General features: G+C 38.9%; 1 protein-coding gene across 9 annotated transcripts in view; it reads left to right on the top strand.

Annotated features, from left to right (window-relative positions):
• The window catches only part of THSD7B (thrombospondin type 1 domain containing 7B), a 960,849-nt gene that overhangs the window by 131,377 nt on the left and 815,541 nt on the right, over positions 1-13,931 (top strand). For all 9 annotated transcript variants that reach the window (XR_014830551.1, XR_014830550.1, XR_014830553.1 and 6 more), the window contains exon 2: positions 13,251-13,423. Coding sequence is in view for 4 of the 9 variants with exons in the window: in XM_085001332.1 (XP_084857458.1) it covers positions 13,285-13,423 (139 nt within the window). In the remaining 5 variants the exon portion in view is untranslated. The remainder of the gene's footprint in view (positions 1-13,250; positions 13,424-13,931) is intronic.

Genomic DNA, 13,931 nt, shown 5'->3' with positions numbered 1-13,931 from the left:
GCAAATTTGGAATTTTGTCTTATGGCAGACAGATAAGATATATATAAGATATATATATATAAACTATAACTGCAAAAGGATGAGTTAATATCAAAGGCTTTAGATAAAGGACAATAACTATTCCAGGTTGACATACATGTCCTAATAATTGGAGCTGTCCCAAAATGGAATGAGTTGCTTTGTGGGTACTGAATTCATTCCCTGTCATTAGAAATATTGAATTACTGCTAAGAGTATTTGAGAAGCTTTGAGTTATAGACATCTCTTCTAACATTCTTTTGATTTGTTGACCCTTTAAGTGTTTGTGTTAGTGCTACCAATATTATATGTTTCAGCATTGGCTTCAGCATTCATTTCTTCTTGTGTTTGTGAGCTGGAAGGTGCAAGAAGATTTGCTCTAGAGGAAGAGAAGGAGCAGGTTTAGCAGACCAGTGGCACGTATTGGAAATTGTCAAGGGACTGATCTCATGGGTGAAGAATTGATAGTGTCACTAGAGGTCGACATCACCAGTGTGAGGCGGTGTTCTTCTCCTAAGACTATTGATCCTCTGTAAATATCCCTCTACTTTTAAAAACAGTGGCCAAGATTTGTTGGTGTGAATCATCTCCCCTTGTCTAAGCTTAGTCAGTGACCGCAGCCTGTGACAATGGAAATTTCTAAAGCAGATGGTGGATTAAAGTACATCTGTGGCCACAGAACAAAATGATGCAAATGACCCACCAGTGACGTATTCTGTTACTTCTTGTCTCATTAATACACAATTCCACATGGGTATTATTTGATCAGCTTGATGATGAAATTTACCTGGTTCCCTAAAAGTGTTGTAAACACCCATGGGGTGGGTGTGATTGTCACTTTTCCAGTGACGTATCCAACAGAGCAGAATAGGATTTCTTTTTTAAATATTTGTGAGAATGCCTGTTTTAGTTGCATTCTCATCACTTCACTAGTTTTTCATAGCTCACTTTGTGCTTCTGTTAATGCATTTAGATGGCATCATTTTTGTTGGAATGATTTCAAGAGTTTTCTCTCAGACTATAGCTTTTGTTCCCACAGACATCTCTTCCCAACCTTCAGATTTCTAAGCATTATTCCTCTTCCCCTAACTGACAAGAGGTCGTGTCTGTGTTGCTATTAATACCTGGTGCTCTGATACAGCAAATATATTAGATGTGTAGGACATTGTATTTTGAATTTTAATAAAAAATACCATGCTGGAGTTCCCATCATGGCTCAGTGATTAATGAATCTGACTAGGAACCAAAAGGTTGTGGGTTCGATCCGTGGCCTTGCTCAGTGGGTTAAGGATTGGCATTGCTGTGAGCTGTAGTGTAGGTTGCAGATGCCGCTCAGATCCTGAGTTGCTGTGGCTGTAGCATAGGCCGGTGGCTACAGCACCAACTGGACCCCTAGCCTGCGAACCTCCATATGCCATGCATGCAGCCCTAAAACAGACCAAAAAAGGCCAAAAAAAAAAAAAAAAAAGAAAAAAGAAAAAAACCAAAAAAACCACTGTGCTGGAGTTCCCTTTGTGGCTCAGTGGTTAACATACCCAGCTAGGAACCATAAGAATGCTGATTTGAACCTTGGCCTTGCTCAGTGCGTTAAGGATATGGCATTGCCATGAGCTGTGGTGTAGGGCGCAGATGCGGGTCGGATTCTGCATTGCTGAGGCTGTGGCATAGACTGGCAGCTTCGATTTTACCCCTAGCCTGGGAACTTCCACATGCTGCAGGTGTGGCCCTAAGAAGCAAAAATAAATAAATAAATAAATAAATAAATAAATAAAAAATACTGTGCTAAAATATGTTATTTTAAAGTTCCAGGTCTTTTGAAGTCTTCCTGAAATTCATTCTTAACTCTGAAAAACATGAGTCATTATTTCTAGAAATTATAAGGCATCTGAGTTCAGCAAGATTACTGGTCCAGGGGACATGAATCATTTTCTTTGATAACTTTACCTAATCATTAATTAACCTTTACTAAAATATCTATTTGGCCTTTCGTTTCCCATGTACTATTACAGTAAAAAATTTACCTCTTTGGTGCCCTAGAGATCATACAACATTGCACCTCATTTCAGCTGAGGAATTGGCAACATTGTAGAAAGTGTGTGTTAGAAAAGGTGTAATGTTGATAGGGTGAAGAGTAAACATTAGGTGTCTAGGAAAGGTGAAATATAAGATACCTGTAAGAATGAAGCTTTGCAGTGTGTTTTGCAAAGCATAATTAGAGTAATTTTTGTATGTGTTTGGGTTTACTGGCTTTCCTAGCCCAATTCTTTTTGTTCATTGTAGTTTTATTAGAATAGAATGTACCCTGTTGTGCATATTCCTTTCATTGATTCCTTCATTTATCCAATATTTACCCTGCACCTGCTTGGTCTAGATTTTGGGCTACAAACTAGGAATACAAAATGAAGAAAATTGTGACCTCAAGGAACAAACTTTGGGTTGGACACTGCAGAGGCCACAGGAATATTCTTGAGGCTTCTGTGAGTGCATGTCTTTAACAACCTAGTACCCCCAGTAAATACCCGATTTCATGCCAAGGATGAAAGTGTGGACTAGTGACATTATTAAACCCTCAACTCAGCTATCCTCTTTGTTGTCCCTAATGGACCACTACTGACATTCAATGGATTCTTTGATGGTCACTGCTTGCTCATTTGCCTTCTTCTGAAGCCCAGAGGACTCCCTGCAGTGTGGAACCACTTCTGGTTTGGTTGGCCAAAGACAACATGCAAACAAAGAAATGGTTTTTCATTCTCACATTTTACCAAAAGCACTTTCCCCTACCCCATACTCATGGTTTTCTGCCTTCATAACTGAGTGGATGGTTTAAACATACTTTCTAGAGTGGATGGTTTCAAAGAATATATTATATAGTAAATAGTTTTAATGAACTGTGAGTTACAGAAATATCATTTCGCAGAAGAGATCCATCCTATTGCTGTTTAATTAAAATCTTGCTGCTGATGGAAAAGTTCTCTCTCTGGTGTTTTCTTTAATGCATTCATGATGCTTCTGTCTGGGCTCCCTTGCTAGAGATATCTTTCATTATAATCCACTTATCTAAGTTTGTAATTAAACTTCTAAATGTAAAATTTCCAGGGGCAGATTGCCAGGCTACCCAGTGAACTTTTTTTCTCTGAGAGAAATCCCTCTTTGAAAATTTTTTTTCTGTGTTTTAGTCGTTTTATTATTTTAAAAGTATTTTTGTGTGTGCATGTGTGTACGTATATGTACACACACATTAAGAGTGTAATATAGTTCATGAAGAAGAAAAGTGGCTTTTAATTTAGTATTATCAGTCTCTGCCTGTTTCAGTAAAATCAGAGGTAGACGGTATTCATTAAATAAGCTTACTGCCTTTTATTAAGATACTAAAATGGTAAATGAAATATATTTTAAAACAAATGTGTTCAGGCTTTGTTGCTCTATTTGAAACATTTAGAAACAGTAACACAAAACAAAACAGAACCCTTGGAGATTCTAGTAGAAATAATACAGTCTGTTTTCCATTGGTCAACCATGTTCTTACAAGTTGTTCATGCAATAAAGGAAGAATCTAAAAACACCATTTGCATTTCAACCTCATTTGGAATGCCCTCTTTCAGATATCATTCCATTCTTTTGGGAAGAGTGAGATGAGACAGGATGAAAGTAAATTCTACCAAATTTTCCGAATCTGATGAGCAACTTGCTAATCGTCAGTTCCCCATAATAAATGAACACTTCTAAAAGATAATGGAAGACTGTTGGAAAATTCTATAAGCTTATAAGCATGTTATTATTTTATGTCAACTGTGGACGCATATTTCAAAAAGTTCTGTTGCAATAGTAGATGCATAATTAATCAAGAGAACACAAAGCTATATTTACAGTTAGCTGGATAATTCTTCTGACATTAAATATTTAGTATCTTACATTGCAGAAAATATTAATGAGTAATTAAGTATTTTTTAATTTCAAAGGTCAATATCATTTGAGAAGAGAATTTTATCTTGTTCACACATTCAAGTTCTTCTGAATTCTTACAAAACTCTTCAGAGTAACTGTTAAAATACAAGCCCACATAAAATTACATTCTCTCTACACTCATATATAATATAAATATATATATGCTTATATATATATTTATAAAATTTGGTAAAAAGTTATCAAATTATTTTTCAAGAAGGATGGTCTACTATAGGCTAATGCCATTAGGTGCCTATTTTATTTCTTAAAATCTATAGAAGTTATAGCATAGATTTCATTACTGTTTCTAGGATATAATGCTTTCAAATTGAATTCATTTTCTTTTTTTTAATTTTATTTTTAAAATTTATTTTTAGGAGTTCCCGTCGTGGCGCAGTGGTTAACGAATCCGACTAGAAACCATGAGGTTGCGGGTTCAGTCCCTGCCCTTGCTCAGTGGGTTAACGATCCAGCGTTGCGGTGAGCTGTGGTGTAGGTTGCAGACGCGGCTCGGATCCCGCGTTGCTGTGGCTCTGGCGTAGGCCGGTGGCTACAGCTCCAATTCAACCTCTGGCCTGGGAACCTCCATATGCCGCGGGAGCGGCCCAAGAAATAGCAACAACAACAACAACAACAAAAGACAAAAGACAAAAAGACAAAAAAAAAAAATTTATTTTTATTTTATGGCTGCATCTGCGGCATATGGAAGTTCCTGGGCCAGGGATTGAATCCATCCTATGGCTGTGACCCATGCCACAGCTGCAGCAAAACCAAATCCTTTAATCCATGTGCCAGGCCAGGGATTGAACCTGTACCTCCATAGTGACCAGAGCTACTACAGATGGATTCTTAACCCACTGAGCCACAGTGGGAACTCCTGCATTTCATTTTTGTAATTAACCTAAGCTTCTCCAAACAGAAGTTGACATAGATTTTATTTTTTTCTTTAGTGACTCTATTATGTTTTTTTCATATTATTCCCATCAAATTATTTAACTTTTATTTTTTCCAACTTTAAAAGAGTCCTCTACTTGAGGATTTAAAAAGTGTAGATAGTATAGAAACTTTTCTGTTCTTTGATTTTTTTTGAGAATGGTTTAATGGGATGTTTGTAATTGTTAAGCAGGAGAAAATTTTCTACTACTTACCAATTTGGGTTTCACAAGTTACCTAAATAAACTTTACTGAGCACAGAGGAGAAAATTCAAAAACTCAAATCAGTGTGAAAATGTGGGGTTTTCCATCCATCTGTCTCCTATTATATGTGAAAGCCCTTTCATCGGAATTGTGGTCCAAGATCATGAAAACATAACTAGAAAATAATTTACAAATGTGGAGTCCATAATCCCTTCATTCAGTTAGCAAATATTTATTTAACGTATACTGTTTTCCAGGTAATATATTAGGCACTGAACATATAACAGCGAGCAAGATTTAATATTTAGATGATAACTAGAGGAGAGGAAAATAAACAAATAGACTGAGATACACTCAGTTATCACGTATAGATGTTCTCTAAGTGTTACAGAGAAACCGCAAACGAACATGAAGAGGATGGAGTGATTGCAACTGTGCTAGACAGATGGTGGTTGGTGGAGCCTTTGAGATTAACAAACTGAGGAAGTACATCGTGTAGATACCTGAGGAACAGTAGTAGAAAGACCTTGAGAAGGTGTATCCTTGAGGAACAAGAAGAGGGCCTGTGTGTCTAGACTACAGCAGTGAATGGAGAATGACAGGAAGGAGAGGAAGCAGAAGTCAAACCAGCAGAGTCTTTAAATTTTATTCTGTGATGGAAAGCCATGAAAGGATTTTAAGGAGGGAAGTGTATTTTTCTTTCCTAAAGATTATCCCAGCTTTTCTCTGGAGCATGCATCGAAGTCACCAAGAGTGAAGGCAAGAAAATGAGGTAGGAAGCTGTTAACAGTAGGTCAGGTGAGAAATGATAGTGGTTGGCATTAAGGAAGGGAATGGGAAGTGGCTTGACATTGGGTAGATTGGGAAGGTGTTGCCAGCTAGATTTGTTGATGGATTGGTTCTCAGATGTGAGAAGAAGACTTTAGGAGGACTCTGGATCTTCTGGTCTAGGGCAGTGTGATGCCTTTATTGGGTTGGGGGCAGTGAGTGGAGAATTGGGCTATAGATTACACAGAGAATCATGCACTTCATTATGTATATTCTATCTGGGTTGCTATCAGACATCCAAGTGGAGATGTTCAATGGTAAGGTGAGTCTGTGCATTCAGGAAATAAATCAGGACTAGAGATGTGGGAATAGACGTGGAGAAATGGAAATCATGAATCACAATATTTAAACTGGAGAACTAGATAAGATCACTTGGGTGAGTGATCACAGCTAAAGAATAAAAAGAATTTGAGGACAAAGTTAGAGGTATATCAGTTGCAAGGTCAAACTAAGAGGAGACACTAGAAAAGGAGGCCAAGAAGAAGGGGACAATGAAAAGTAAAAAAACAAACAAAAAGAGGAGATTTGGGGGCTTTGTCCCAAGTGAAAAAAAAGTAACTAAGGAGGAAGTTGTGGAAGATTTGAGGAATAACCAGGAATTCAAGGGAGTGATGAGGCTATGATTCCATGAGGTATGAAGATGATTTTCCATCAGGTGATGTTGAGCTGGTTCTAAAATTCCAAGAATGTGTCCTATACCTTTCAAATCAGGGATGGCTTGACAACATTGTAGCCAGGGAGAGCTTGACAACTGTTCTTATTTTAGACTATATCTCTATGAGTGAATTTATTCTTATTGGGGAATATGAAACAGTTGACCGGAGTAATTACTGCCTTTCTCTCTGATTTATAGTTTGTCATAGATGAAGTGCCCCTTTCTTTACTGAGATGACACTTATGAAAAGTGACAACAGATGTGGCTGCTTTTCTATGAATAATGCATATATTACCTAAAGAAGCCAACCGGGGAATAAACCAACCTCACCTGTTAAAACTGGGGATGTCCATGTTCAGGTTTCCAGACAGTTTCAGTGTATTGCTTGAATCCTATGAGGAGTTGTGTTTCAGTCTGTAGAAGTCACAGAGAAAGGCACACTGTGACAGATAGGTGTGTCTATAAATATAAACCCTGCATCCAGTGACATGGATATTGTAGGAGGGAAAGTTGCTTTTAGCCCATGTAACAGAAAACACCCAAAAAAGTGGCTGAAAACAAAGGATCTTATTTTTCTTACCAATCAGAAAGTCCAGAATTTGATAGTCTAGGAAGTTGCTGCGGTTCCATCATGGTGTGTGAGTCCCAGGTTTCTGCCTCCTGCTCCCTCATCCTTAGGGTGTGGCATTCACCCTGAGTCTTCATATAGCTCTGGCACCTTTGGGCATTATTATCCATATACTAGGTGGGAAGGATGAGAAAAGGGGCCAGTGGCAAAGAACCACACTTTCACACTTTGGGAGGGGGGGTTCCTTTTTAGGGCCACACAAGTAGCATATGGAAGTTCCCAGGCTAGGGGTCAAATTGGAGCTGCAGGTGAAGGTCTATGCCACAGCTACAGCAATGCCAGATCCAAGCTGCATCTGCAACCTATACTGGAGCTCGTGGCAGTGCTGGATCCTTAACCCACTGAGCAAGGCCAGGGATCAAACCTGCATCCACATGGATACTGGTTGGGTTTGTAACCTGCTGAGCTACAAGGTGAACTCCTGGGGTTATATTTTTATTGGAGAAATATCCCTTCCTCCTCTTGACATTTGACCAGAACTGTGTCATATGGCCATCCTTGATACAAGGAGATAGGCAAATATGATTTTTAAAAACCAGGGCTGGTGAGCATTCCTAAAACACTGTAGTTCTAGAAGAAAGGGAGAATATAAGCATGCCTATCACAGCTCCCAGGTTTGGTTTCAAAGGTTTTGGCAAACCTGTTTCTAAACCTCTTTCTATCAGTTGTGTCCTGTGGCCAAAGTTTGTTCAGAGATATATCAAATATTGGTGCAAAATTTTCTGTGGCTTTATTATGTGATGCAAACCTATTGCAATTATTAATAGTATAAACCAAAAACCATGGTATATTTTTATGATATGCTTGCAGGCCTCCTCATGCTTGCATTTGATATAAAATTTGGGATTCTGCAGTGAGGTGTGTAGAAGAAGAGGCTGGTGGTTAAAAGGCTTCCAGAAGTTACTAAACATCTTGTCATTGCCAGGCCAGAGGTTACCCTCTCATAAAATAGAGATGATAATGCCTATTTTCTCCTTCACAGGGTCAGTGTGAATCTTTAATGGGGCTCTCGGTGCAGAGTGCTTTTAGCTCTTTGGAACTATGGCACAAAGTCACAAGATTGGGAGGTTGAAAATATCACCCCTCCAGTCCTTTGCTGCAGGGCAGACATGCATTCAAACCCTCCCTGATTGTTACCAGAATCAGGTTTTTCTGAATTTTGAGAGAATTATGACAATAGGAAGAATGATAACCCTTTAATGAACACTCACTCTCTGGTGGGTGCTTATCTCTGAACTTTCCCTCCATTATTTGATTCTATCCTTACTCTCCAAGGACTCTGAAATAACAGCCCTCATCATTTTGTAGATAGGGCCCTAAAGCTCCCAGTCTGGGTGACCATGTGTGATGCTATAAATAGATCCCAGCTGTGGGGTCAGGCTTATTTCCTAATCCAGCTTTGATGTTTTCTAGCTGAGGTGACCTTGGGATAATTATTTAATGTCCTCAATGATGGTCTCTTTTACATCTGAAAAATAGGAATAATTGCTCATCTTTTTAGGTGAAGATTAAGTGAAATGATATGTAAATTGCCTGGCACTTGCTGCTGAGAGACCCTCCACAGGGGTACAAAGCAGCTACATTTTCAGGGATATGAAACATAACTTGTGTTGATAATTGGCTCACAATGTTAGTTTCTCTGCTTGAGATGAGGGCCACTGAGCTGGATTGCAGATAACTTGCTAACTCTGTGACCTTGGGCTTGTCACTTATCTCTCCATGCCTCAGTTTCCTCATCTCTACAGTGGGGGATAATGTGAATAACTTACTTCATATGGCTGGGGTGAGGGTTCAGTGAAGTGCTTCAGGCAATATTTTGTATACTGACAGCGTAAGAGGACTGAAATGCAATGCGTGATGTTGCAATCAGAAATTAGGCAAATGGTTGAGAAAAGCAAATGCTTCTGTGGTTCTTCCAGCAGTGTTTAGTTAACAGTTCCTTACCTTGGGCAGCTGGTTAGAATCACCATGCTGGTCAGTGGAGGTGGTCTCCACAGCAGGCATCCTGCATTCTATTACTCGGTTGCCTTTATCGAGCCTTCATCTCTTCACAGTTGCCATGAGATGGTGCTATGGTGAGAGTCACAGTCCAGTTTGCTGTTCTCCTACTCTTTGCTGTTCTTTCAGGCTGAAAGCAAATTGGAATTGGTTTTATTTTAAGTTGTGTACCTTTTAAATATTCAAGGACTTCAATGATAAGAATACACTTAAGGGAAAATGAAATGCATATGAAGTATAAGGCATATTTTTCATAGTTTGAATGGCCTTTAAATGATTAGAAAACTGAGGCTAAAAGGAGAGACTGCGTATTTTTTTTTAAATTTCTTTCAGTATTCATTGGTTTAGAGCTAACCTTGCAAATACATTTTGGATGCTAAGATATATAGTAAATAAGTTGATTTGGAGACTCAACGACCTTCCTGATATAAATTATTCATGCCATTCTGGGTAGCACATGCTTCCTGCATAAAATATTTTTTCATCTGAGTTACAGCATTTTTCCATTTGTGTTTTACAAACAGAGAAGTGGAGGCTCTAATTGTTTCTTGTTTCCTCTCATTTTGTTTATTGTGAACTCTTGTGTGACTTTTCAAGTGATGGATACAAGAATGATGCCCAGGGTCTTCCAGGGAAGCATTTAGTGAGTTTCAGGCCTTTGGAGGCGAGCTAGGCAGCATAGTTTAGCATAAGGCAAACCTGAGTTCAGATTCAATCCTGCCTTTTCCATCAACTCAACAGAGATTCTCCATTTACTAATGGATATGAGGCTTGAGGCATGACAATGGTGAAAGCTTCATCCAATCGATTTTCCCATCCTCTGTCTCAAGCTTCTTGCAAGAAGAGAGGTAACAAGGTATAGGTTTGTAGGTAACACAGACATTAAACATGTGTGGTTGTTTTTAGGATTAAGATTGCCATGACATTCTGAGTTGAGATGCTTTGGTGCATTCTCTTAGATCTGTATTCCAGGGTTTTTTTGTTTTGTTTTGTTTTGTTGTTTTTTTGTTTTTTTTTGGTTTGTTTTGTCAAGAAGTCTTAGGCTTCTACTTCTTGTTATCAGCTGGGAGATTATGATGACTGTAGCTGTCCAGGAGGCTTCCCAAGCCACTCTGCTCAGGGACCTCCCATTGCCTTAGGTGAACACAAAAGGACCCTTAAAGCTGGTAGATTCCTTTTGGAGGGTCAACACAGGGCTCTGTTCCAGAGAGGAATCCTGAAAGGTCAGTGCTCACAGCAACCTGTGCTGCAGGTATTTCGATTAAAACCTGAAGATGGATGCGAAATTCAAAATACTGATATATAAATTATTGGCTAATCATTCCAGCTCACATGCAGTCTCAGTGGTACTCCTAATTCTTTTAAATATTTTTAGCTTCCCACCTAAGGCCATTTGGAGTTTAACAAACATGCTTTTGGTCCTCCATCTTTTTGGCTTACACAGTGATGATATAGATATGTTTTTAGATATGCTGCAAGTCTGTCTCCCACTGATGAGATTGAACAGAGTTGTCTCCTCTACCCTGGTGATTTTCTATCACCAAAGAAGTGGCCTCAGTAGAGAGCTGTTCTTGATCGTTAATTTATTAATAGTGATAATAAAAGCTTGGGATCAACTACCCTAAAACACAAAGCATTTTTATCAACAATTTTTAAAGATGAAAGTTACTTAAATCCATCGTTATGCAGAAGGCCTATTGATTTGATTCCTGGAGTTATGTCGTTCAACTAATTTGATTTGCAGGATTCACTTGGAAGACATCTTGTTTTATGTAAGCACTGTTCAGATTTTTTTTTTCAGGTGCTGACATGGAATTAATGGCAGTAGTGCCTTCTGAAAAATATCTAGTCTAAATTCTTGGTAGCAAATCTATATTATGAAGAATTAATCACCTTTTGTGTGTGTGTGTTTGCGTGTGCATGTGTGCACACAAAAAGATATCTCATGTAAGAGGGTACAGTTCACATCGAGTCAAGAGATTTATGAATTGTATCTAGTAGTGCCCCAAAGATTCCATGGAATGGTCTAACAGGCTATTCCTTGAGACAAATAGTCAATCAGGAGAGTTCTATTTAATTTCAGTCTGATTTAATTTCTACTCTTCTCGATATTCATATGTGATGCAGAAATATGAGGAAAAGCTTACGGTTTCTTATCCAAATATTCTCTTCATCCCTGGACCAAGGCAGGCCCTCAGGGAGCTGTATACTTGAACTGCATTGCTTGACTCCTCATAGACTCATTTTCATAGATTTTTGCTTTGTGCTATACCCTTGGAGTGTTCTAGAAGAGCCCAAGACCCCACTGACCATGGGTTGCTGTTGTCTGGTTTATTGATGAGGTGATGTGCTCAGTGTCATGCTCAGTGCAGCATCTGTGTTTCTAAGAACTCTTGGGGTAAACTCCACCAGTGTTTGGAGCAGGGCAATGGCTTCTTCTGAAACAGTAAAAAAGGGCGTATACTTTACTCCTGCATAAATGGGGGCTTATGAGGGCTATAGTACTATAGTAGCCACTTTTTTTTTTTTTTTTTTTTTTTGGTCACTAGGAAGTTTGCAGTCAGATTTGATCTCCTCTTTTAGCAATTCTATGGCTAAATATTTGGGGGCAATAACTTCTACCCTTGACATCCTTGCTTACTGTTCAATCCTTTTATCTTCCTATACTTAAGTCTCTTAATACATTTTTCTAATACATGCACTGTGGCAAGTTAACCCTGATCTCTTTAACTCCAGGTAGAATTTTCTTATTATCTTTTGGGAAACTACCTGAATTTCTTATAAGCACATCAGACTTCATATTGTCTAAAGGCAATTCTCTTTGTCTTCTTTTTCAAAACTGCTCCTCTTTTTTTCTCCTTTTAGGTAGAAGGGTCCCCTCAGTGACAGAATCTGTCTTTCTATCCTTTCTCTCTCATGCATTCCATCCAGTTATTAACCAAATCCTTTGAACCAAGCCTCTGCACTACCTTTCAAATTTCTCCTGATCCTTTCACTCATAAACCCTTGCCTGGAATATTTCTCTAGTTCCCTAACTGGCCTCAATTCCTCTGTAATCTGTTGTGAACACTGATGGCAGTTATTTAAAAGTCATTTGCTCTCCTGTGATTCTTATTGTTGTTATTTACAGAATGAAGCACAACTCCCTCACATGACACTGAAGGATCTTTATAATTTGCTCCCCAACCTATGGTCTAAATCTCATCTCTGTCCTTTCCTCCCTCTCCTTGTGTCCTTCACTGCAGCCACTGGCCTCCTCCCCAGTCCCCAGACACAAAATGCATTTCAGCACCTAGTTCTCTAAGCCTGAAATCCCCTTCCTGGTGCCTTCCAGCCCTTCCCCCCAGCACATCTCAGAAACACTTTGTGTGAGATTTCTCTCTACAGAAGAACTAGTTGCCTTTTCCTCCATCTTTCTCAGCTTCTTAATACCACTGTTAGAGGGTGTGTTGCCCTCTTTTGGACTTTGCTGATTAGGCAGATCTTTCTCCAAAAATCATGGGCTCCTCAAGGAGTTTGAGTAGAAGGATGGAGCATGCCAGGTATCTGCCAACCCTGCTCTTAAAGACAAAAGTAAAAGTCGCTAGAATGGACAGTGCCTTTCATAGGTAAGAATGGAAACTATGGACTAACACGTTTGACTTTGACATGTTAAGATTCTATATACTCCTTTTATAGTCATGGAAATTTTTTTTTTCTTTTTATCACTACACCTGTGGATATGGAAGTTCCCAGGCTGGGAGTAGAATTGGAGCTGCAGCTGCCGGCCTACACTACTATCACAGCAATGCAGAATCTGGGCTGCATCTGTGACCTATGCTGCAGTGTGCAGCAGAGTCAGATCCTTAACCCACTGAGCATGGCCAGGGATCAACCCACATCCTCAGAGAGACAATGTCCGGTCCTTATTCCGCTGAGCCATGGTGGGAACACCATTATGGGACATTTGTAATTGCATCATGTTAAATGTTCCAGCTGTCCAGGTGAGCTTTTATATTTTCTTTATACAAGAAACTTACTTGATGTTCTTTTTTCTTTTAGGAATAGGCAAGTCAAGAGGCTGAATATCTGAAGAATGTTTCCAAAGGGTAATCTGACTGTTGCTAGGTGGATATGGAGGAGCACAAGGAAGCTGTTTCTCTTCCTTTCACTCATGCTGCCTCATACAGCTCATTTGGAAGGCAAAAAGGATCATCAATTCATCTGGAAACCAGGTAGGAAGGTCACAGCTCTTCCGTTGTCCCATTTTCATTAATGAGAAGAATATTCTTTCCATCTTTGGACTTATTTATGGAGTAGTGAGAAATAGCCAAAGGGGAAAAAACTGATTCTTCTGCTTTGTCATAAAGTTTACATTTGATTCTGCTTCCTTCCTAATTGTCACCTCCATCCGTGATGCTTGTTGTCCTTCTGAATTTTTAGTTGTTGTCAATTAAAGTTATGATTTCCATAGTTATATCTGCTTCTCCTTTGACAAATATATCACTGCTCTGCTGCACATTTGTAGCAAAAATGACATCTGAATTTAGCTGATATCCTCAGCTAAAAATACTTTGGACCAGTAATGTATGTCTCTTTTTTTTTAGGGGGACAAACTAGTTAGCTATTTATTATTGAATATTTTCTAGCATAGATCCTGTATATCTACATTTGGGAGGATAGAAAACTATCCTAACAACTTTCCCTATTAGTTGTGACTATACAGTTACTTTAATGTATTCT

The sequence above is a fragment of the Sus scrofa genome, chromosome 15 (assembly GCF_054392235.1).
Source record: "Sus scrofa isolate SSC_HxYL_T2T_F1_AM1 chromosome 15, Sscrofa_HxYL_maternal_Yorkshire_Landrace_v2.0, whole genome shotgun sequence".
Classification (NCBI taxonomy): Eukaryota; Metazoa; Chordata; class Mammalia; order Artiodactyla; family Suidae; genus Sus; species Sus scrofa.
The sequence above is the reverse complement of the archived record's forward strand: the minus strand, read 5'-3'. Positions and strand labels throughout refer to the sequence as shown.